The sequence below is a fragment of the Aspergillus ibericus genome (assembly GCF_003184845.1).
Source record: "Aspergillus ibericus CBS 121593 unplaced genomic scaffold BO80scaffold_48, whole genome shotgun sequence".
Lineage (NCBI taxonomy): Eukaryota > Fungi > Ascomycota > Eurotiomycetes > Eurotiales > Aspergillaceae > Aspergillus > Aspergillus ibericus.
Genome location: NW_020292146.1, coordinates 80,595 through 101,027, shown reverse-complemented (window position 1 = coordinate 101,027; position 20,433 = coordinate 80,595). Strand labels below are relative to the sequence as shown.

Here is a 20,433-nt window from a genome sequence, read left to right as displayed (position 1 = left end):
GTTTATTTTCCCATTTTCTTTGTTCGTTTCGCTTATGTCTATTTTCACTATTTTGGACTCATGTTTCTAGAGATGAAATGTGAATGATCTTCAGACTGATTGGTTCTGACCTTAAGACTAATGCACGGGCCAACTTGATACCTTTCTGTCATAAGAAAAAATAAAGGGAAAGAGGGATCAAGAGGAACAGTGGAAAGGAGTAGGGTATCATAGCATCACAGAAACATCCCCTTGAATGGCAAGAATCAATATGAACAATAGAAATGGTGTAAAGGCGCTTGCGGTGAAGTAACAAGGCTAAAGCACAGCGGGCTGTTCAAGAATCCGTAGAATATGTGCAACTAACATGTACAAGCAAAGTACTGGAACCACTACCCAAGGGTCTATAACGAAATCAGCGGATGTCCACCTAAACAATCACCTCAACGATCAAACATACCGTGGTTTCTCTGGCAGTCCGTAAGTTGATGTGGAAGTCACGCCAGAGCTTCTTTACTTCGCCGGTTTGGACCATCGAATTGAAGACTCTGACAGCATTCTTGATCTGCCGCTTTTGGCTCCAGTTGTTGCGTCGAACGACTGCCGTATCGGATAAATGGCCCTGGTGTTCGAGGTAGCCTGTGACCCATTCGTTGAGGTGGAATCGCCAGTGGGTTAGTGTGTGGGCTAATGTGGCTTTGTTCTTGCAGTGGCTGGTTCAAGAGAATGAGTTGTCAGTTATACGATGTCTGGAGTTGATGAAAAGGAGCAGAGTTCTTACCGTCCGAGGAAGAAGCGGGTGTTCTCGTCTGGTAGAATATGACCATCTCGATCTCTTTCCTGATCATCGTCGTCCTCGTCACGTTCCTCGTCGCTGTCGTCGGAGGAAAAGGGTTCGAGTGTCTCTAATGAGTAAGCTCGTCCGTACAGTTTGATGTCAAACGAAGCCGGATGTTTTGAACGGTTGCAGGCATCACATGGGTGGTCCTCAATCGTTGGGAATGTCGTGATCTCAATCTGGGGTCGGGCTAAGAGAGCTCTCCGGAAGTTGGCGTTCCAGACCGATGAGACGAGCTGCGATCCCGTACGACCCTTTACTTCGTCTTCAAGTTTGTTGAAGGCCACTTCGTAGACAGGGTCGGAACGAGGAAAAGCTGGGTTGAGCTGATTGTGCACCATCCATTCGACCGCATCTTGGAAATAATCCTTGAGTTGCTTGTAAGCGTGTCTGGAGAACTCTATGGGGATGTCTTCTAGTCCTGTAGGCGCCCCCAGGGTGTCATCGTCGTCTTCTAGCACGAAGTCGTCCTCGTAACGGTCCAGGTCATCGTTGCTTGCGATCGCCGATTCAACATCGCTGTCTTCTAACCGCTCACGCAACCGAGGTTGCGGGTCGGGTGTCCCCTCTTCGCTTTCGGCTTCACCCTCATCCTCACTCTCACTTTCGCTCGACCCTGGTGCTTCAGAGTCATCCTTAGATTGTTCTGTATCCGATCCCGTCTTTCCTGCCCTCCGGCGACGTAGGGCTTCCAGGTGTTGTTGCCTTTGGGCCCGTGCTGAGTTCGCGAGTCGACCTCGAGTTCGGGTATCCTTGACCACTATAGCGAGGCCTGTCAGTGACAAGAACAAATGAGGGCTGTCTGTAATGTCGGCTATGCGATCATACCTGAGTCCTGTAGATCCTCAAGATCCTCCTCTATATCTAGTTCGTCCTGGCCTAGTTTCCGACGCGGAGTTTGGGGAACATCAGAGCTCACATTGCGTCTCCTGCGTTTGATGGGAGAAGAGAGAACCGGCTCTTCTTCCGACCCATCATCGTCAACCACAATAGCAGGCTGGGGAGCCATACCACGTCTCAGCTTTCGCCGAGACATGGGGACAACCTCATCTGCATCGCTCTCTTCAGCAACAGCGGCATTCTGGGGTGTCGGGGAAGGAGAGTCGGAACTAGGAATGTCCTTTCTCTTGCGCTTCAGGGATCCTCTCTGCGGAGTTTTGCGCACACTGCGAACGATCTCTATATCGCTTTCACTGTCCTCGGCCGGTTTTGAACGCTTTTCCGGGGTAGGTTTCGGCGAGGGTTTTTCTGACCATGTCCCACTACGTTAGCATCGTGATTATCATGCGGAGCGTTTGGTAAAACTCACTGTTAGGCTGGGATCGACCTCGCCGGAGGACTGGCATGGAAGGATGCGCATATCGCAAGTTCGCCCGACGATCCGTCTCACCATCTGAGTCTTGCTCACTTTTCGGTGGCGGGGAGCCTACCGGAGCAAAGGCAAGCCGCGTCTGCTTTTTCTTGCCATATGTGCGGGGCATCGGTGGTGGCGTAAGGATCTGCGATGCGTAGACTTAGAAATGTGGTAATGAACAGAATTAAGTATGCTGCTTCCGTATGAGATACAGGCGATAAAATCAAGATGAGTGGCTGCAATAGAGACTGTTATGGTTAATTTGAATATGAGATCTGGTGTCTTCAATGACCGCGACAGAGTCGCGTCGGAGTGTCACGAGAGCACGTGATGGTGACTGCTAGTAATCATCGCCCAAAGAGGTCAATGACGCTCGCATTCAGTGACTGGTAGAAGTCGCATGATATGCATACAGTGAAAGTTGAGGTATACTAAAATTATAACAGAGCTACTATCGAGTGCTGGATTCTCATTCTAGCTGTGTGTTCAATTCCCTTAGAGTCTTCTATATTTTCAGCACTTTTCGCTTTGCAAGTTCCCGAATCATGAAACGAATTGGATTCAGAAAGAGAATTAAAGCATTAATGTCCGAATTCCACTCCGCTCTCCGCAAGTGTGAAGTGTAGGAGCAAGCCTGAGGTTTCTATCATGGAATGTAGGCGAAGAAAAGGATAAGCGGATTCCGTCGAATCAACACAACAGGCTTCTATTCTCTCCTATATAGAGCATTTTACCTACTCTTGCGTGAAGATTTCCCTAATGGGTTGCGGCTTCCTCAATGATTAGGGCCTCCCCAGGGCGTGGCTTCCTCTCCGTTCACTGGAGCCCCGCGCATACTCTCATTCTTTCCAACTTAAAACCTCATCAACAGCATTTTAGCCAGACCTTTCTCGCATCTAATTCCATCCTACTTTGCGGTTCTATATTTCTTCCGATGTATTGTCAACAGCGCCTTGTTGCATTTCTCTATGCGGTGTTAGGGGCTATCTCCAATACTACCCAAGAAAGCCCACCTGAAACCCCATACAACGCAACAAGTGGCCATGCTTATCTAGCTTCGTGCTCCAGTATCTTGACCGATACTTCAGAACACTTGTCGATAAACCCAACCCACGGCCCGGAGGGGCCAGGCTGTGCGGTATCATTGTCTTCTTCCGTGTGCTGGAAAGCAATACCAGGGGCCTACACACAGAGAGAAAACAGGACTAACCATGCTCATGATACTCATACAGCTAAGCCGACTTTCAGACTCAGCTTGACTATTGCAAGTTCTGGAGAAGGGCCAATAGATCTACATCAATGCGAGACTATGATGGAACAGCTCATCTTCGAAAGCCCAAAGTATAGCATTCATAATTCGATTGCCAATGCCCGCTTTTTGGTGCCTCCTCAACTTGAGGAAGCTGCCCTCCAAGTATACCGCATGAGAAGGAGACTGTGGCAAAGGAAGCCACAAAGCGAGAATGATAAAGTTGAAGCTGAGAAGGTCCCGCAAGAAAATCCTCCGACGCAAGGATACCGTGGGATTTTGGAATATATCATCTCGAAAATGGGGCATGGCATGAGTCGACTCAAAAGGAGCGAGCAGAATACGTCCAGCGCTCTGCTTCCTCTGGCCCCGAGTAAGAGACAGCTGCCTGTCCAACGGGACCTGTACAGCCTTGGGCCTACTTGCGAGGATAAAATCTGCGAGGAGAATGATTGGGAGAATATATGTATCCCAGGTGCTATTCCAGCAACTAAGAAGGACCAGTGTCTTATGTGTTACCCGCGAAAGCATATGGCGCTTGTACAGGACTATTGTCAACAGCAAAAGTATAGAGAGCTCGACATATTCTATAAGACATGCGCACTCTTGGGTGCATCGATAATGGGGGCTACACTACTATACCTGCTCCGTGAGATATACAGGCGGCTTCGAATGCGATACCAATTTCTTCAGAGCATGTGTCGTCGCAGCCAACTATCGGGGAGCACTACCACGAAACCCGGGCTTTCATCTTTGATCCCTGGGGTCCCCAAAGCGTGGAGAGAACCACGACATGTATCAAATGGCACTGCTGACAACACTGGAAGCTTTGCAGCTAGCGATACGATTATCCAGCAGAGGTTTAGGAGACTTGGTCCATTCACAAAAGAAACTCGCAAGAGGGTCCAGGACATCTTTGACCTGGAATCATTTGAGGGATATCAGCATGAGCCAGAATTGGGAACTAAGATACCAGTGCTACCGCGAGCTCGTAATGCCAGTCTACGGAAGCATGCCACGGGCTCAAGATCACGCACGAATCTTTACTCCGATGGAAATGGCGGGCCCGGGGGTAATGGGGTGGAGGACACTAGGACTTTCTCAAAGCCTACACCTCAACAGAGTTATTTTGGGTGTGGCTAGTGGACACTTTATCTGATTATGATCCAAATTGTTATCGAGAAATGTATGTGCTAGTCGCTATGACAGTATACAAATACCAGATCAGTCGCAAGATGTGTATTACGCACTGATGGCTGCTCTAGCCCTACGCAGGAGCATGGCGCTTCGGGACGGCCACGCAAGTTCACGCCCAACAGCCAAAGGGCGCTAGTTCTCGTTCAAAAGTACCAGCGGCACTTGCGCTTAGACCAAGTCCATTTCCTTTTGCAGTCCGCGCATCCTGTCAGTCGAGAGGCATTGATTTCAAGCGCGGTGTTTCTCTGGTATGCTATGTCTGCCACGACTGTGGGATACGGGGAGGACAAGAAGGGCCGTGAATCACAAGCGTGCGGATGGAAGGAGAAATGGCATGAATACGAGAGCTGGCTGGAGATCAGTTGGGGGGATTAATTTCAGGGGGATCAGGGCTCTGTCTCGTGACCGAGCCCGTTGCCATCGCCAGGCCAGCCCGCTCCATTTCCCCGTTCCTCCTCTCCACTCCTGCGACTTTCCCAATTCCTCCTCGCCTCCATGTGACAGTTCCAAGATATTAAGCACTAAGCCTATCAATCCCCTCATTTTCTTCCATTGGTGGACCCTCTTCGACGCCCTTCCCAGTCTTCTGGCTGCTGATTCGTGGAAAGCCCCCTCAATCTCTGCCGCGTCTGGCTCAGAAATTCCTCGAATCTCATCCCCGGATTTCTCCACATTACGACCACCCCAACATCCGATGTCTGGGGGAAGCAGCCAGCAGCTCCCCCGTTTGGCCCACCCCCCACATACCCCGCCACCGACAAAATCCTGGAGTCGAATGGTCGAATGTTGTGCCCTACCCACCGCTTGATCCAGGATGCTAGGGCCCCGGAGCCCAGCTCCCCAGGAATGTCTCTGCGTTAGCGTGCATCCGAATCCTGGATCCAGTATTATAGCGCCTTATGGCTTGGTATAGCGCTTGCCACCTGGCTGCTGGCACGCGGCATGGCAGCTTATCTAGCTGCATGCCCGGTGCACCTCCGCCGCCTGGGATATATATACCCAGGGCCGTAGTTCGCAGCCGCTCTTCACCTTTTTTCCCAATACACACTGTCGCCAGCCTTATTGAGCAGTCTTTGTTGGCTAGCCCAAGCAGCTGTCAGGACCGTTGAACATCTAGTAGACATCTCGGTCTGCTCTTGGGGCGCACTCACCTCGCTACGCAGTCTTCACTGCCGCCATGGTGGCCTTCAATCTATTCCGCTCAAAAAGAGCGTACAATTGGTTCGCATACCTCGTCCTTTATTAGCTGACAGTACAGTGTGCTAACGTCTGTTCAGGTTCATCTCCCTCGTCGCAGCAGCATGCATGGTCCTTTATGGCTACGATGCGTCCGTCTATAACTCTGTCCAAGGCTCAGACAACTGGGTTGCCTACTTCAATAACCCTGGGGAGAACATGATTGGTGGTGTCAACACGGCCTACACTGTGGGTGCGATCGTTGGTGGTTTCTTCCTGGGTGGTCCCATTGCCGACTTCCTGGGTCGCAAGATCGGGATGGCAATCGGTTGTGTCCTGGTCATTGCGGCCACCTTCATGCAGTGCTGGGCGCCTCGTGGTGACATTGCATGTTTCCTTGCCGGGCGATGCATCATTGGTATCGGCCAGGGTATTGCACTGAGTAAGTTGGGTCGTCCATTCGCGTGAAAGAAGCCCTCGCTGACTTCATATCGCACAGCTGCGGGTCCCATCTACATTGGTGAATTAGCACCCTCAGAAATCCGCGGAAAGATCATGACCATGTGGCAAATGTTCTACTCTGTTGGTTCGTTCATCTGCTTCTGGGTGAACTACGGATGCACGGAACACTCCAAGCACCTGGGAGAGTGGGACTGGAAATTGGTTGTCGTCTTTCAGCTTCTAGTACCCGTGATCATTCTCGCCATCTTGCCTACTATCCCCGGTTCGCCTAGATGGTAAGTTTTCGCCATGCATCACACACTGCATCAAGTATAATAACAGCGCTAGGTTCATTCAACGCGGCAACAACATTGAAAAGGCCCGGGCGGCTCTCCGCAGAGTCCGAGAAACCGAGGACGAGGTCGAAGACGAGCTGCTCCGGATCCGTGAGGCCATCGAGTACGAGAAGGAAGCCATCTCCGGCAGTTACGCCGCTCTCTGGAAAGACAAGTCCCTCCGCAAGCGCATGGTCTTGGCTCTGATCATCAACGCCGGACAACAAGTCAGCGGACAGGGCACACTAAACACTTACTCCACGAAGATCTACGAGAAGGTGTTCAAGAGCGCCAGTCAGATCGCACTCATCAACGCTCTCAACGCCACCTTCGGTATTCTCTTCACGCTAAACGCCGTCTGGATCATCGACCGATTCGGACGCAAGTTCCTTCTCATCGTCGGTGGCATCGGCATGGGTATCTGCATGATCATCGTTGCAGCCGTCGAGACTGAAACTCCCTCTCCAGGAGGAGCAAAAACCGAACCCGTCGGCATATCAATCGTCTTCCTATTCTTCCTCTTCATTTTCTTCTGTAAGCCCCCCTCCCAACCTTCCCTCACCCAACCCCCACTAACCCAATCTACCTACAGACAAACCCTCCTGGGGCGCCACCATCTGGATCTGGACGTCCGAAGTCTTCTCGATGAACGTCCGCGCCCAAGCCGTCGGCATGGCCTCCCAGACCCAAAACGTCGCCAACGCCATCGTCCAACAATTCTTCCCCACCTTCATCAACAACTGCGGCTTCTACGCCTTCTACATGTTCGCAGGTATCTGCTTCCTCCTCGCTCTGTTCGTGTATTTCTTCATCCCGGAGACGAAGCAGGTCCCGCTCGAGGAGATCGATGCGCTCTTCGGTGGTGCCAACCATGTCACTCAGGGTGAGGATCTGCTGTCTTCGGAGAAGCAGATGCGTGTGTTGCAGGAGGATGCGGGGGTGGAGAAGCCCAGTGCGGTTACGGTTGAGGATGCACGGCGTTAATTAATGAGTTGTCTTTGTTTTGTTATGTAGTTTATATAGCCTATGGATGATGGATGACATGGTGGATTATGTGAATGAGGAATCCAACTTAGGGCTTCTTTCTTCTACTGGTACTAATATTTATGTATTAGCTAACCAAAATCTTTCTCATCACATCTACAACAACCCACACCGGTAGTAGATCGATACATAGATAGATACCATGACACACCCACTAACTCACCGGGTATACACCGTCCTACTAACCACCACACCACCACCACCACCCCCCACCCTCTCCCTCAACAAACACACCCACTCCACAACCGACACCCCCTCCAAAACAAAAACATATTCATACCGCGGCTCAAACGCCCTCTCCCTCTGAATCGGTATTCCCCCCGCCGTCGCACGAACCACATACCTCCCCATCCCCACCTCCGCCTTCTCGTCTTTTTCCTCCGCCAATCCAACAATCACACCATGCGAGAACGACCCCGCATGATAAGGATCCATATCCACGTTCCAGATCAAGATCTGGCCGTTCGTTTTTGACCAGGTCCCTTCTACGAGACGGTAGATGGATCGGGTTTTGGATTTGAGGGATTCGGTGGGGATTTCGTCGTAGACGTATTCCTTTTCGTAGCCGGGGCTGGAGGTGCGGCGGGGGTGGAAGGTTGCGTGGCCGGTGGTGGTGGTGGTGGAGGAGGGGGATGTGGGGTGAGGGGTGGTGGGGAAGATGGAGGTGGTAGAGGAGGAGGACATGGTCGTGGTGGTGATGGTGCGGGTGTATTTCCATGCGCCGTGGAGGGCTCGGAAGATGGTATTGCCCATGCCTAGGTTGTAGTTGCTCGGGCCCGGGATGATGGTGTTTTGGAGGGATTGGAGGGTGGAGGTGCGTTGGCGGTCGACGAGGGTGGAGAGGCGGTCTTCGGGGTTGTGGGTGAGGAAGGGGGAGGGGATGTAGCGGGAGGGGATGACGGGGCTGGGGTTGGGGTTGGAGTCGGGGTCGTTGGTTGATATTGGGGCTCGGGGGATGTTTAGGTCCCGGGCGAGGGATTCCATGAGGCCGATGTAGTCGCCCATGGGGAATTGGCTGCGGTGGGAGCCCTGGTTGTTTGATCGGAGGGAGCGGAGGAAGTCTCGTTCGGTGGATCTTTGGAGGAGTTGTTCGTGGGAGAAGTAGGGGCCGGAGTCTCTGGCCCATGTGCTGGCTAGGCTGCGGGCTTGCATTTCCATCGCGCCCCAGTAGGGTCCGCGGTAGAAGCCGACGAAGCCGAGGTCGGGGATGTCGGCGTGTGAGGTGCCTTTTCCGTCGAGGATGAGGGGGAGGAAGGGGTCTTTGGTGGAGTATTCGAGGGTTGAGAGGACGGAGGGTGAGAGGAAGCTGAGGGCGGAGAAGGGTGTATAGCCGGTGGCTGTTATGATGGCGGTGATGTCGGATATGGTCTGTTGTTCGCTGTTGGGGAGAGTGATGGTGAGTGTTGATGAGCTGTCAATGCTGGAGACTCGGCCTATGGTAACTTTGATGAAGCCAGAGCGGACGTACTCTGCGTAGTCGTCGCCTATGGCTATCCAAGGTGGCTGTGGATCGTCGTTCTCATTGCTATCAATCCCGAAACTGCCAATTTTCGCATAGTCGTCTCCAAGAAGGGAACGGAAATATGCATTCGATTTGCGTATCTGTTGTGTGGAGAGTGGTGTGAGATTATATTCGACTGGGCCAGGAGGACGTCGAGCTAGGTCGTAGAACACGAAGTCCAGGGGCAGAAATTGCGTAATTTGTGAATCTTTGGTATCCTGGAAGCCTGTATGAGGAAGATAGGTAGGCACCGTCCAGAAGGGTCGTGAGCAGATATGGTGTACTTCGAACTCTCTTCCGGATTGAACCACAGGTGGTCTGAAGTCCATCGTGGACAGGTTGAGCGCTACTGTCGAAGCAGCTTCCACACCCGACATACTCCCCCCAATGACCACCACCTTGCCTCCCTTGGACCCCGTCCTCTCCAGCAGCTGTTGCACACCGTTCGTAGTCTGCACTTCGGAGCTATGAACGACCTTATCAGCAACACTCGCCAGACCAGGTATATCCGGGAAGTGTGCTTTGGCGAAGTAACCCGACGTGACGACGAGATAGTCAAACTGTTCCGATTCCACCTCGGAACCCTCACACAGCACCCCATCACCATCAACCCTATAAACCAAATCAGCCCCTACCCCCCAGCAAGTACACACCCACATACCAACCTCTTCGAAACCCACTGCACCGTCCACCTCCCCCCCACCCCATCCACCTCCCTCACCGTCCGCACAACCTCCTTCCCCAACCTCAACACCCCCTTCGGAATATACAACCCCGCATATTTCTCCAAATACATACCCACCTGTCTCGCCTGCGGAAACATCGACAATTCCTCCTCCCCCACCACCGACTCCCACGCCAGATCGGAAAACGCAACCGTGAACCGACTCAGATTCGTCCGGATCCATGGGTTGATCTGTGGCTGGTCTCCTCCGTGACTGCTGATGCCGGCGGGCCAGAGCCCGCCGATGCGGTGGTTCTTTTCGAATACGCTTGGGATGAATGTTCCTTCGGGGAAGCTGTGCAGGAGCGTTTTGGCGGTTACGAGGCCGGAGGGGCCGGCGCCTTGGGGGGATTGTTAGTTAGGGCGGTAGTGGGAGGGGGGTTATTGTTGGAGTTGGGGTACGGACCTATGATTGCGACCTTCTTGGGTGGGACCATTATATATGTATAATAGTTGACTTGGTCCGGTGAAGGTTGATGGAATGGATGGGTGGGGGAATGGTTGTTGATGGGGCGGTTGGCAGAGAGATTATGTTCCCCTCAGCTGCGAGTTCATTACCCCTCATCGCTGTGCCGCTAGGGAACGCCTTGTCACACCAGGTTGGGGCTATGCAGGGGCATCGAAGCAGGCACAACTGCGGTTACTTGCTGCATCGCTGCTTTTGCTGTGTGGTAGTGGCTGGTGTTAAGAATTGGCGGGAATATATCAATATATTTCGGTGCCTGACAACTGACATGGTTCTAAATGTGTTAAGCTACTCAACCTTAACTGTCTGGTATCATGTCAGGCAAGAGTCCGTCAACAAAAGTCATGTAATTAGCTAATCAATCTGAAGCAACAAGTCGATAGAAATCTAGACAGAAAGCCCCTCTAAACCCAGAATGTCCCAGCACCTCGCTAAAAGACCCAGCTAACTACCAATATCCATCCCTCATTACATTATGGATTAATTGTATCGGGATTCGAGTCACCATAGGTGTTGATAAGAAATATCACAAATGCTCTGAATATCAGGCAAACAGGGAAGATTGATCTTGACAATCATGACAAAAGAAATCCATCATCAAAGAGAGGAAGGAAGTAAGTAGGAAGGAGGAAGGAGAGGGAAGGCGATCGGACTGGATGACGATGCAGTCAATATAGAAAGAAAAAAGGCAAAAAAGAACGGCCCGAGCCGCGGATCGAACGCGGGACCTCTCGCAGATATGCTTGGGTTTGTAGGCGAGATGCCTTCCCTAAGCGAGAATCATACCACTAGACCACCCGGGCGTAATTGTTGAAGACCTTATTACTTTCTTGCATCATAAGAAGGGCAAAAGATGGTATTCCCATTTCAGCAACGCCTCGCGTCTGGCGTCGACACCTGCATACTTGGCGGCAGCGTGCAGTGCATGACGTTGATGCCAAGGAAGGGGCCCCACGGCGAGTCAACGACACCAGTCCAGTTCCTATACGCTTGATGATAGGATCCGACCGGCCCGCGCGCTGCGACGTCGACAAAACCCGCCGATCAGCGAGCCTAATTTCCCTTCCAAGCCGTTGCCGAGCGTCTTGGTTCAAAGGTGGTGGGGGGGATGTACGTGGGCGAAGAATGAAAGTCGGTCTCTTCCCAAAAAATATCTCCGCGGGGTGAAGTAAGGATGGTGCGTATCAGTAGGACAGTCGCTCCAACCATGCAGAGATCTGCAACTCTCGGCTGTGTTTGCCCGGATAGCAAGCGTCGGTGAACCGCTGCTCCGTGAGAAGCGCGTCGACATTCCGCTCGGTCAAGGGGATCTTGTAGCGATTCTTTTGCTTGAGAAGTTCCTTTTCCGCACGTGCCGAGGATGATAATTTCTGAAGGGTATTGCGTATGCGTCGGATTCCTCGGCCTGGGAAATGGGGGATGCGGGGTGGTCCGAAGGGCGTGTCGACCTTCCAGGGGTCCTCGGAGGCGATGGATCGGGCGTTCTTCTTGCGCTGTTGGGAACGGAATTTGTTGGACATGGTGAGGTCTCGCCAGGGTCGAGAGGTGATACGGTAGGGGCCATAGAATGAAGGGTGGTGGATGGAAGGGGTGCGGATGGGGGAGATGGCTGTGGTGTGAAGGGAATATATAGTTTGCTATGCTGTGTATCTGCTATCTACCACCGTCCACGAACCACGATATACTTCAAGGAGGCCCACGGGAAAGGGTCACCGGGGCAGACGTGGATAACACGGCAGGGCAGTGCGGGGCCACTAACCAACGCAAACCCACACTAGCCTGAGCCTGTCTGAACGTGAAGGAGGGCTTCGACGACATGGGGGGGGGGGGGGGGGTCTGAAAAATTCCGCAAGCATCACTGCATCGATCTGCATGCCAGTCTGATCGCAAACGAGGCAAGTAGATTTCCCACTGCCGTGGTACAGCCTCCCCTCTACACGCAAGCAGCTGCAGGGAGAAAGAAAGGAAAATCAGAGTTTACAGGACAACGTCATTGGAGACTTGGCTAGTTTCTGTCCGAAGTGCGAACCAGACCCTAAGCTAGTGGATCGACCTCCCACTTGTAGATCTTATCCCACATCGTCTTTGAAGTTTGAACCCAATCCGTCGTTTACAGAGCCAAGGCTTAGGGTAGCTTCATTCTGCCTTGGCAATCGATGCCGTGCGAGCATTGTGTGTTAGGCGCAAAAGCAATATCGGCCCAGACGATGCCAAACTCTAGTAGCCACCTTTCTATCCAGTCTCATAAGCTGCACCTTAACACTATGCACACCCTCCGCTGTCATTGAATGCTTATCTTGTTGCCTTCAATTGGGACGGGGATTGCCTGTTCGCACTTGAACCAACCCCTACCCTGCATCTGGGATCCTGAAGGATTCATGCATGTCTGGGGCTTGGCAGAAAAGTATGGGTGAACTACCATCCAGGTGGAGGTACCACCTAGTGAGACACGGAGGAGTCTTCTGCCACGAGAAAATTTGAACAATCTGAGGCGAGCAGATAGAACTGGTCACTGGGACACCACGGGTGAAAAGTGATGCGGGCCTTCAAGACTAGAACGACACCAACCAACTCCAGCCAAGGACAAAAGCAACAGCCCTTACCTCCCGATCACTCCCTCCCACAAGTGATCCGCTATATCCCAATCGCTCACAGGATCCCCAAGTATGTATGGAAGGGCTCAAGAATCTCGACCAAGTGCGGGGTAAGGGACCAACAGCCGCATCTAGACAACTCCTCCTCCCACAACCCTCCACCTTGGAGAAAGCCGAGAACCGCAGGTTCGCCGATCCCTGTTGGATATCGGAAGCCCGGCAAGTTTTCTGACTGGCTCGTGGCTTCTCATCTCGGAGGCCGCACGGAGTCAAGTGATTGTTGCTGACATGAGGGGCGCGGACGGGCTGTCACCGTCTTCCAGAACCTGGGATCGTCGCGCTTGGGTTGGTCGTACGGCTCGTCTACCGTGGGAATCGTCCGGCTGAAAAGGTACGACCTGGTTGCTTGGCCGCGCTTGGCTTGACTACTGTCGTGACCATGGATTTGGTGGTGGTTGTCGTAAGCAGAGGACTATTCTTGGGAAGTTTATTAAACCTTATTAGAACACCGTCATCAAATTCAAATGGGAGGGGTGGTTGGCAACAAGGGATAGCCTCTCGCTGCTACCTCATATAAGCACCATCGCCCTCTCCGTCGGGATCAGATGATTTGGGCGGAGGTGTCATTTGCTTGCTCTCGTTGGGACGGGGAGAAGTCTTAGGTATCCCGGAAAGGGAGGTAACGACAATCTTTGTGAGACGATCACCTTCTAGTCTCAATTAATATGGCAGGTTTGTCATCGTGACAGTTGAGAATTCTTTCAGAATATGTTGCTCGAAAACCTGACATGTTTAAAGGCAGGACCTCATCACGAGAGCCATATTTGAACATAACATTATTTGCATTGGACCAGCCTGCATACCTAGGACAAACACCTCGAAAACAAAGCAAGAACGCCGGCCCAACCGTTCGTTACCCATCCATGTGAAAGTTACCCTGCACGCCAATTCATACCGATGACTCGCTATTGGACATCATGAAAACTTGAGAGATAAGGGAAAGCCAACCCGACAATGAAAACGGAGAGGTCCACTAGGAGATAAGCAGATCCTTGACACTCATCCCGATCTTCCTTTGTGGGTCCTGGGGGTGGGGTTTTCCAAGCTCCCGCAACCGGGAAAGGGAATCGGCGGGCACGTCATGAGCCGAGCCTACGGATCCCCGGCAGTCTCGATTCAGCATCAGCAGGGCAGCGGACGCTTCATGATCAACGTCAGCCGAAGACGCGATGGAGTACCGGGGTTGGATCACTGGGGAGGCGCTGGAGGAAGACACAGCCCATGTGCACTGCCCCGAATGGGTTGGATTTTGAGATGGGTGGGTTGGGCCCAGTGCAGGGCTCGGCGTGATTGATGATGCAAAGTCGGTTACTGTCCCGGTAGGCCCACGACTTCGAGGAGAAAAGAGGGGGGAAATTGCGTCCGTTGTGGCATCAGTCGGAGGCAGTTCTGGGGACACAGAGGGCGAGGATGAAAGACCCGATTCTTCTGCCAGAGCTTCAGGTGATGTTGGCGAAGGAGGAGCCGGCGGCATTCTTGGAGAGACCTGTGTATGTCGATTGCCGGCAGTTTTGAGATCAGATATACACTGCTCTAGATAGTTGACGTAGTCAATGCTTGCCTGGAGCATGAGATACGATTAGCAAGTCATTCATGGCTAAGAGGGTCCCGAAGAAAAGGTCGACTAACCTGTAAGATCGCGAGTTTGTGCATGTCTTGTCCTTTGCAAGCCGGGATCATGTCCTTCAGGGTAGCGAATTCCTCATTCATCTTCGACCTCCGCCGCCGTTCAATCAAGCTATGAGCCGTCTTCCTGGCAATCTTTCGGCCAGCTGCACTAGTTGCGCTGGGTTGCTTCTTTTTGGAGTTGGCCGAGGCGGCATTGTTGGACGGAGTCTTGTTGTCCTTCGCGGAGGCTTTGTTGGCCGTTGCGGTCGGCTTGGGTGGGGCTTGAGTTTTGGGTTTCATCTGGATGATTTTGCGAGTGCGTGTGGGGGGTGGTGGGAGATCAAAGTCCTCGAGGGGTCTCTTGACACCGGTTTGACGAGGGGAGTTTGCCATGATGCCCAGTGCAAGATCCGGTGATGCTGGAGATGCTGGGAAGCAAGCGGACGATCGCCTGCTAGCACTTTCCATCTTAGACGGACTGATAGCAGCCGGAGGCAATGTGAATGAGTCGGAGGCATCCACCGATGCATTGTCTTTGATGATGAACTCCCCCGACATGGCAGGGGTCGGCGGCAGGCGTGTGCGTGACATGATCTATTCGGGAGTGAAACAACGTTTTGATGTCAACCTAGATTATTTTCCCATCCGACGGGCTAATGGAAATGCGTTGGCCAAGATAAAAGTAAAACCGGACCAATGGTCGAGCAATATTGGCTGACAACCCGTTGAGCGTCGTACAGTCGGTGCGGTAGAAGAGGTAGGAGATGAGAGGGATTGGATCGGTGGAGAGGGGGAGCTGAAGAAAGACCGCGGACGGCAAGGACAGCAACAGCTATTATGTTGAAGAAGAAAAGAGAAAAAAGCAATATGATCAGACGAGAGAAGAAGCACTGCAGTGTCCCGAAGGATGGTACCTAGGCCGGTAGTTTATATGAGAGAGGGGGAAGGATGGTACGGAGTAGAAGGAGGCAATTGTCCACGGGGGTACTAAAGTAGGCCGAGGGGGAGGGATTGCGATAAGAACAGGTACCTAGACTACGGTGTACATGGCTGCTCCTAAATTCTAATCGGGATGATCGACGGGGGGGGGCGTGGATGAATTCTGGATTTCGGGAAGCTTGCTGTCTGTACGGAGTAGTCTGGGCAGCAGGACTGGGGATGATGCTACACTATACCGTGGACGGGCCGGGGACTGGCCAGCGGCGGGCTGGCCAGTCCCTTCCCTAAGCGGCGGGCGATTCCAGTGTCGCGTGCTTGGGGAAGCCCACGCGGTAGCTTGCAGGCCCGTCATTGGCCGAACGGCACTACCGGGAGGGGGCACGAGACCGGTTGCCTGGGGCCAAATCGCCGACGCTTTTGGGGCTCGTGCTTCGGTCGAGTGTTCTTATGGGTTGTACGAGCTCCCGGCTCACGTCCCTTACTTTCGAGTCCGCTCTCCCAGCACCTCCTAAATCCTAATACCCACGACAACCGCTACAACATGCCTAGGACGACGGATGGTGTCCTCATCACGAACTCGGAAAAACCCACAACCCTCGGGTCCCGGAGTGACACCTACCAAATACGTCTTGACCTCCAAAGATGGGGTTCAGATCCTCTACTCCTTTGAGCCGGACTGCCACCTAGATAAAATTGCGGAATGGACCACGCCCATCCAAATAGGACGCTAATTGGTGCTGTTTAACAACGCAGAGGCTTGTCTTGCCACCAGAACGACCCCCGGATCCTTTTCGCGATTGATATGAGTCGGCGTGACGGCCAGATTCTTCGGTCTCATAACTACCCGAAGTATCCTCACGTCCTTCACCTGCCTCGTGCTCCTAAGCAGACGATGCGACAGGCCGGGTGAGGGAAATATCAGGACCGAATCGTGAATCCCCCTGAGCATTGCTGTCTTCAGGGATCGAAGACGTAAAACAGAGTGGATCCGTCTAATATCCCAGGCCGTCAGACTGAGTAGTCGCGTCGGACCTCCAGTGGTCATGATCTCACCCCGGCCTATTCTTGAAAGCTGGCGACGTTCTCGTCCAGACGTGGCATCGGAGCACGTGCATGGCCTCTTCCCAACCAGTGGACCCTCTGGCCACGGGTCGCATGTGCAAGTCCCTTCTTGGGTACTCCCTCCATACCCGAGCAGGCAGGTCTCTTCTGCTGCCCGGGTACTCCGTACTCTCCGCATCATTCTCGTCACCCTTTGCGGAGCCAGGCGTCCGAGGCACGCCCCTCGCCAATCGTTGACTTTTCGATTATGTACCGGCGTCAGCTCTACGGCCATTGCCGTTATTTTGCATCATTCTATCGGCCTGCTGGGAGTCTTCGTAGCGGGGCAAAGCCACCACACGCAATTACCTGCCCCGCAATGCACTTATGGTCTGTGCCCGGAGTGTCGCTCGTCACGACAGGTTGTTCCTTCGGGCTATTTGACTGGGAACCGCTAATGGTACTGGGCATGGTGATCTTGGCTGGAATCCTGGACCCAGCGTATGTAACTCTGCCCTTCGCGTTGCTTATCAATACCCCACCCGTTGCTCTCCTGCAGCTTTGAATCCAAGAGTGATGAATTCGAAGAGGCTTCGTAAGGTTAGATGACTACCTTGTCTCGCAGCAATGACAACAATCCACCACACGATTATTTCTCTCGGCTAGACGCTGGTACATGTGGACATCCCCTAAAGCACTTGTTCAATCATAGGCGCAGGTGAGTCGGAATCCGTCTATCTAGTAAATTTCCTTCGCTCATCTTCAAACAACTATTCTGAGAGAGTTGAATGTTACATGTAGAATTCATTCCCGCGTTACTTACACCATCAGCATCTGTCTATTTGGGTTCGACCCCAAGGCCTATATACTGTATCGCTCAGTCAAGACATGCTTGCGACTGCGCTTTGCTACTCTTCTAAAGCACCTCACGTGAACAACTTCTGGAGGAGCACCTCGCCAAAGGTGTCTTCCCCTGGGGAGCTATCCATTCTCCAGACGCGGTTCCCAGCCGACCGACTCAACCATAAGCCATGATCGTTTGCGCTTTCCACATCGGCGTCAATACGGTGTCGGTTTCGTCGGTCGATAACGCACAGACCCCGCGTCCATTGGCCAGTAGTTTCAATCCGAATGTCCTCTGGCGACGTCGCTGAAGGTTGCCAGCCGTCATGGTCAGCGGTCATAGCATACCAGACACACACAGGGTCGTGCAGACTAAGTTCCGCAGCGTCACCCACGTGTCCTGGATGCAGTCTTTCTAGGGTGCGGAATGTGTGAGCCATGAAAGCAGAAACCCATTCAGCTAGTGGCGATCCGGCCTCTAGGAGCGGTGTAATTGTTTTCCGGAACTGGCCCTGCGTCACATTGTGTCTCAAGGTAATGTCCAGGGGAAAGATACGAAGAGTGAGCTGTTTGCTAAGCTTCGGGGGATAGTCTGGCAGACTCGTCCCCGGCGGCAGTGTACTCCTGGGAGAAGGAGACGTCAGGGCATAAACTCGGGCAGCAGCGACTGCGTCTGCGTATGCATTGAACTCTGCAGCTGGAGTGACCTAGTGATTGTCAGCATGCTATGACTCTACCAGGACCTGGGTGATATAGGGCCCGAAGCTCACATTTCCAGGTTGGTTAATTGCCCCTCCCATTACTACAACCTCTTTAACCCGGAGGAAGGTCTCTGGGTCGGCAGAAGATGCCAGTGCAAGGTTAGTGAGAGGGCCAACTGCCACGAGCGTGACAGTATCAGGATCATTCTCCCTTAGGACACGGAGAATCTCTTCGTACGCGGGACGCTTCGAAGGAATGAATGAGCGATGGGCTGGATCACCCGTTGGGACGGGCTCAACCACGTTGGGATCGGACGAAGGGTCAAAGAGATGCTCCCAAGTCTCTTTTGGAGTTAGGTGGGGATGCTGGAAGTTCGGACGTTAGCGGTCTTGTAAGTCTTGTAGTTTGAAGGCTGATGCGCTTCACGTACACTGGCATGGATGCCTCCCAGACCGTCCGTGCCATCTACAAAGGGTCAGTATGATGCGTTGATCAAGGCGAGGCTATGATTCTGGAAACCCACGAAAGTAATCTGCCAGCATCTTTTGGTCCTCCAAGGGATCCTCTGCTCCTACGGCGACAACCGGGGGAGAAGCGCGGAGAGTGCCAAATCCTTCCGGCCGGCCCTGCTCTCGACGCCATTGCATCTCCCGCTCAAGGATGTGGAACATGGACACGACATTTCGCAGGCAGCTATCCGAGTCAGAAGGGGCCGTTCGTCGAGCAATGGAAACCGGCGACTCACCTCTTAACCTCGATATTGCCGAAGGTGAGGGAGATCAGTAGAATCTCAACATCTTCGGGCTTGGCAGACAGTGCCAGAAGAATGGCAAGGATGTCATCAATGCCCTATTTAGGTATCAGCGTAGGTCCTAGCAAACCGTTCGCAGGCAATGCGAAGCTGGGAGGGAATGGCTGAATAGGGAATTCATCATACGGGATCGGTATCAATGATAATCTTTCTAGGGGCCATTTCCGATGCTTTTTATGTGTGGTTTGAGCTTGAGGTTACCCGAGGAATGTTCTATGTTGAGTGGTACAAAAGTGAGTCGGCCCTTACAGAGAAATCTGCGATGATGCGGATTGCGGGCGATGGAGGGGAAGTGGGATGTCTTGGCTGGCGTTATCATGGGTTCTCCACTATCTCTATGCCCGGGCAGAATCACCGACGGATATGGCATTAGTCATGGTGGCCTATCGTGAGACTTGAGAGCTGTAGATACTTCCTATCTACATAGTACTGGATATTGAACATCATGTCTCAGGGCCAGCGCATTCCCCATGTTTAAAATACATCGTTTGATGAGCATGGATCGGAATCCCCAACAATTTCCAGAGAGAGCGTTGTGGCGGACTCAATATGTCGGCAAGGCTTCACATCGAATAAACTCCTCCATATTTGGGGTGTACTTCGGTATTATTATAATAAGACCTACAGCGTCTAGCAGTGTCAAGCCCTGTAAGCTCTCCTGAGCGAGCGCCTTGGGGCGTAAATCCTGGAATTGACCCCGAGGAGTCTGTCATTGATCCGAGACCGTTTGCTTCCCCTCCTTTCCTGTCAGCAGGTACAATCTTTGTATCACAATGTAAGAGCAAAGCCCGAGGATGACAGCCTATCAACTCCCATTCAATCGGATGGCTTTGTTTGGGTTACATTTCTGTTGGGCCTCGTGGTTACTCTGCAAGGGGTCTGGACCGGCCATCTTTATGTCATGCATTGTATGCTTCTCCTGCTCTGATAGGGTGGCAAGCCTTCCGACCAGATGAAAACCGGGAGAGGAGAGTATTCTTTCCCAGATCTTGGATCAAGATGAGAGTGTATACTCCGTACGGGGTTCTAAAATGCCTGCTGGTGGACACGGAGGGGCCTGAGCGATCTCGAGACGTGGCCTGTTCGGGAGCAGGTAATACCCCCCCGTAATTTACTGCGTGGTAAGCGCGTTACTGTGCCTGTCATGGTGTAACTGCCGATTCTCCGGGAGTCTTGCATTTCTAGTACTATTCTAGCGATTGCCTGCTACGTGGTGGACTATTTACAAACCTATCAGCTACTACTGCTGGGCTAGTAGCAGGGGTCCTGGAATCTTCATTCGAGGACGGAATCTTCCGTCGACTCGTCTAGACGCCCATCGACAGGGGCGACATGACATTGCAGCGTGGGATGGTCGAACCAGCGTCAAGGTGTGGAAGATCTTTCCCCGCGCAATCTCCCTGTTGGATGGTGTCCTCCACACCATTTAATATTAATGACCCCCCTATGGTGACTTTAATCACCGTTAGACCATCAATCAGAACCTCTGCTGTCAACGAGCGTTGGCTGGGGCTGTTTGGTATTGTAGGTC

General features: G+C 52.7%; 8 protein-coding genes and 1 non-coding gene across 9 annotated transcripts; 3 read left to right on the top strand and 6 right to left on the bottom strand.

Moving 5' to 3' along the window:
• Positions 1-371: 371 nt before the first annotated feature.
• Positions 372-2,298, bottom strand: BO80DRAFT_448646 (uncharacterized protein; the record flags this gene model as incomplete). Its single annotated transcript, XM_025721691.1, has 5 exons — positions 372-383; positions 440-692; positions 761-1,577; positions 1,646-2,065; positions 2,127-2,298. 5 exons carry the CDS (start codon positions 2,296-2,298, stop codon positions 372-374), a joined length of 1,674 nt encoding a protein of 557 aa, XP_025571453.1.
• An 807-nt stretch (positions 2,299-3,105) lies between these two features.
• On the top strand, positions 3,106-4,563 carry BO80DRAFT_482604 (uncharacterized protein; the record flags this gene model as incomplete). The annotated part of the gene is made up of 1 exon (XM_025723413.1): positions 3,106-4,563. One exon carries the CDS (start codon positions 3,106-3,108, stop codon positions 4,561-4,563), a length of 1,458 nt encoding a protein of 485 aa, XP_025571452.1.
• Positions 4,564-5,794: 1,231 nt separating this feature from the next.
• BO80DRAFT_448644 (putative MFS sugar transporter) lies at positions 5,795-7,553 on the top strand (the record flags this gene model as incomplete). The annotated part of the gene is made up of 5 exons (XM_025721690.1): positions 5,795-5,838; positions 5,895-6,235; positions 6,293-6,530; positions 6,583-7,103; positions 7,162-7,553. 5 exons carry the CDS (start codon positions 5,795-5,797, stop codon positions 7,551-7,553), a joined length of 1,536 nt encoding a protein of 511 aa, XP_025571451.1.
• A 219-nt stretch (positions 7,554-7,772) lies between these two features.
• On the bottom strand, positions 7,773-10,345 carry BO80DRAFT_468030 (uncharacterized protein; the record flags this gene model as incomplete). Its single annotated transcript, XM_025722900.1, has 3 exons — positions 10,245-10,345; positions 9,780-10,179; positions 7,773-9,726 (listed from the first exon to the last, which is right to left on the bottom strand). Exons 1-3 carry the CDS (start codon positions 10,273-10,275, stop codon positions 7,773-7,775), a joined length of 2,385 nt encoding a protein of 794 aa, XP_025571450.1. The 5' UTR covers positions 10,276-10,345.
• A 659-nt stretch (positions 10,346-11,004) lies between these two features.
• Positions 11,005-11,107, bottom strand: BO80DRAFT_t261. The gene has a single exon. It is a non-coding gene; the product is annotated as a tRNA-Pro (tRNA).
• A 299-nt stretch (positions 11,108-11,406) lies between these two features.
• Positions 11,407-11,935, bottom strand: BO80DRAFT_468029 (uncharacterized protein). Its single transcript, XM_025722899.1, has one exon. The coding sequence runs from the start codon at positions 11,822-11,824 to the stop codon at positions 11,489-11,491; it is 336 nt and encodes a 111-aa protein (XP_025571449.1). The 5' UTR covers positions 11,825-11,935; the 3' UTR covers positions 11,407-11,488.
• A 1,996-nt stretch (positions 11,936-13,931) lies between these two features.
• BO80DRAFT_364691 (basic helix-loop-helix domain-containing protein) lies at positions 13,932-15,157 on the bottom strand (the record flags this gene model as incomplete). Its single annotated transcript, XM_025716163.1, has 2 exons — positions 13,932-14,519; positions 14,588-15,157. 2 exons carry the CDS (start codon positions 15,155-15,157, stop codon positions 13,932-13,934), a joined length of 1,158 nt encoding a protein of 385 aa, XP_025571448.1.
• A 1,047-nt stretch (positions 15,158-16,204) lies between these two features.
• Positions 16,205-17,167, top strand: BO80DRAFT_198235 (uncharacterized protein). Its single transcript, XM_025714175.1, has 2 exons — positions 16,205-17,047; positions 17,152-17,167. The coding sequence occupies exon 1, from the start codon at positions 16,549-16,551 to the stop codon at positions 17,002-17,004; it is 456 nt and encodes a 151-aa protein (XP_025571447.1). The 5' UTR covers positions 16,205-16,548; the 3' UTR covers positions 17,005-17,047; positions 17,152-17,167.
• A 195-nt stretch (positions 17,168-17,362) lies between these two features.
• BO80DRAFT_428459 (putative nucleoside hydrolase) lies at positions 17,363-19,173 on the bottom strand. The gene is made up of 6 exons (XM_025720257.1): positions 19,029-19,173; positions 18,837-18,940; positions 18,615-18,784; positions 18,522-18,556; positions 18,160-18,456; positions 17,363-18,096 (listed from the first exon to the last, which is right to left on the bottom strand). Exons 1-6 carry the CDS (start codon positions 19,062-19,064, stop codon positions 17,473-17,475), a joined length of 1,266 nt encoding a protein of 421 aa, XP_025571446.1. The 5' UTR covers positions 19,065-19,173; the 3' UTR covers positions 17,363-17,472.
• Positions 19,174-20,433: the final 1,260 nt, after the last annotated feature.

What these genes read in the sequence shown, in the direction of transcription:
- BO80DRAFT_468029 (XM_025722899.1), bottom strand. Translation starts at nt 11,824, where the DNA reads ATGTCCAACAAATTCCGTTCCCAACAGCGCAAGAAGAACGCCCGATCC.
- BO80DRAFT_198235 (XM_025714175.1), top strand. Translation starts at nt 16,549, where the DNA reads ATGATCTCACCCCGGCCTATTCTTGAAAGCTGGCGACGTTCTCGTCCA.
- BO80DRAFT_428459 (XM_025720257.1), bottom strand. Translation starts at nt 19,064, where the DNA reads ATGGCCCCTAGAAAGATTATCATTGATACCGATCCC. An exon ending in GGCAATATCGAGGTTAAGAG is followed by an intron (nt 18,785 to 18,836) that starts GTGAGTCGCCGG and finishes TGACTCGGATAG; the next exon opens with CTGCCTGCGAAATGTCGTGT. An exon ending in TGGGAGGCATCCATGCCAGT is followed by an intron (nt 18,457 to 18,521) that starts GTACGTGAAGCG and finishes CCGAACTTCCAG; the next exon opens with CATCCCCACCTAACTCCAAA.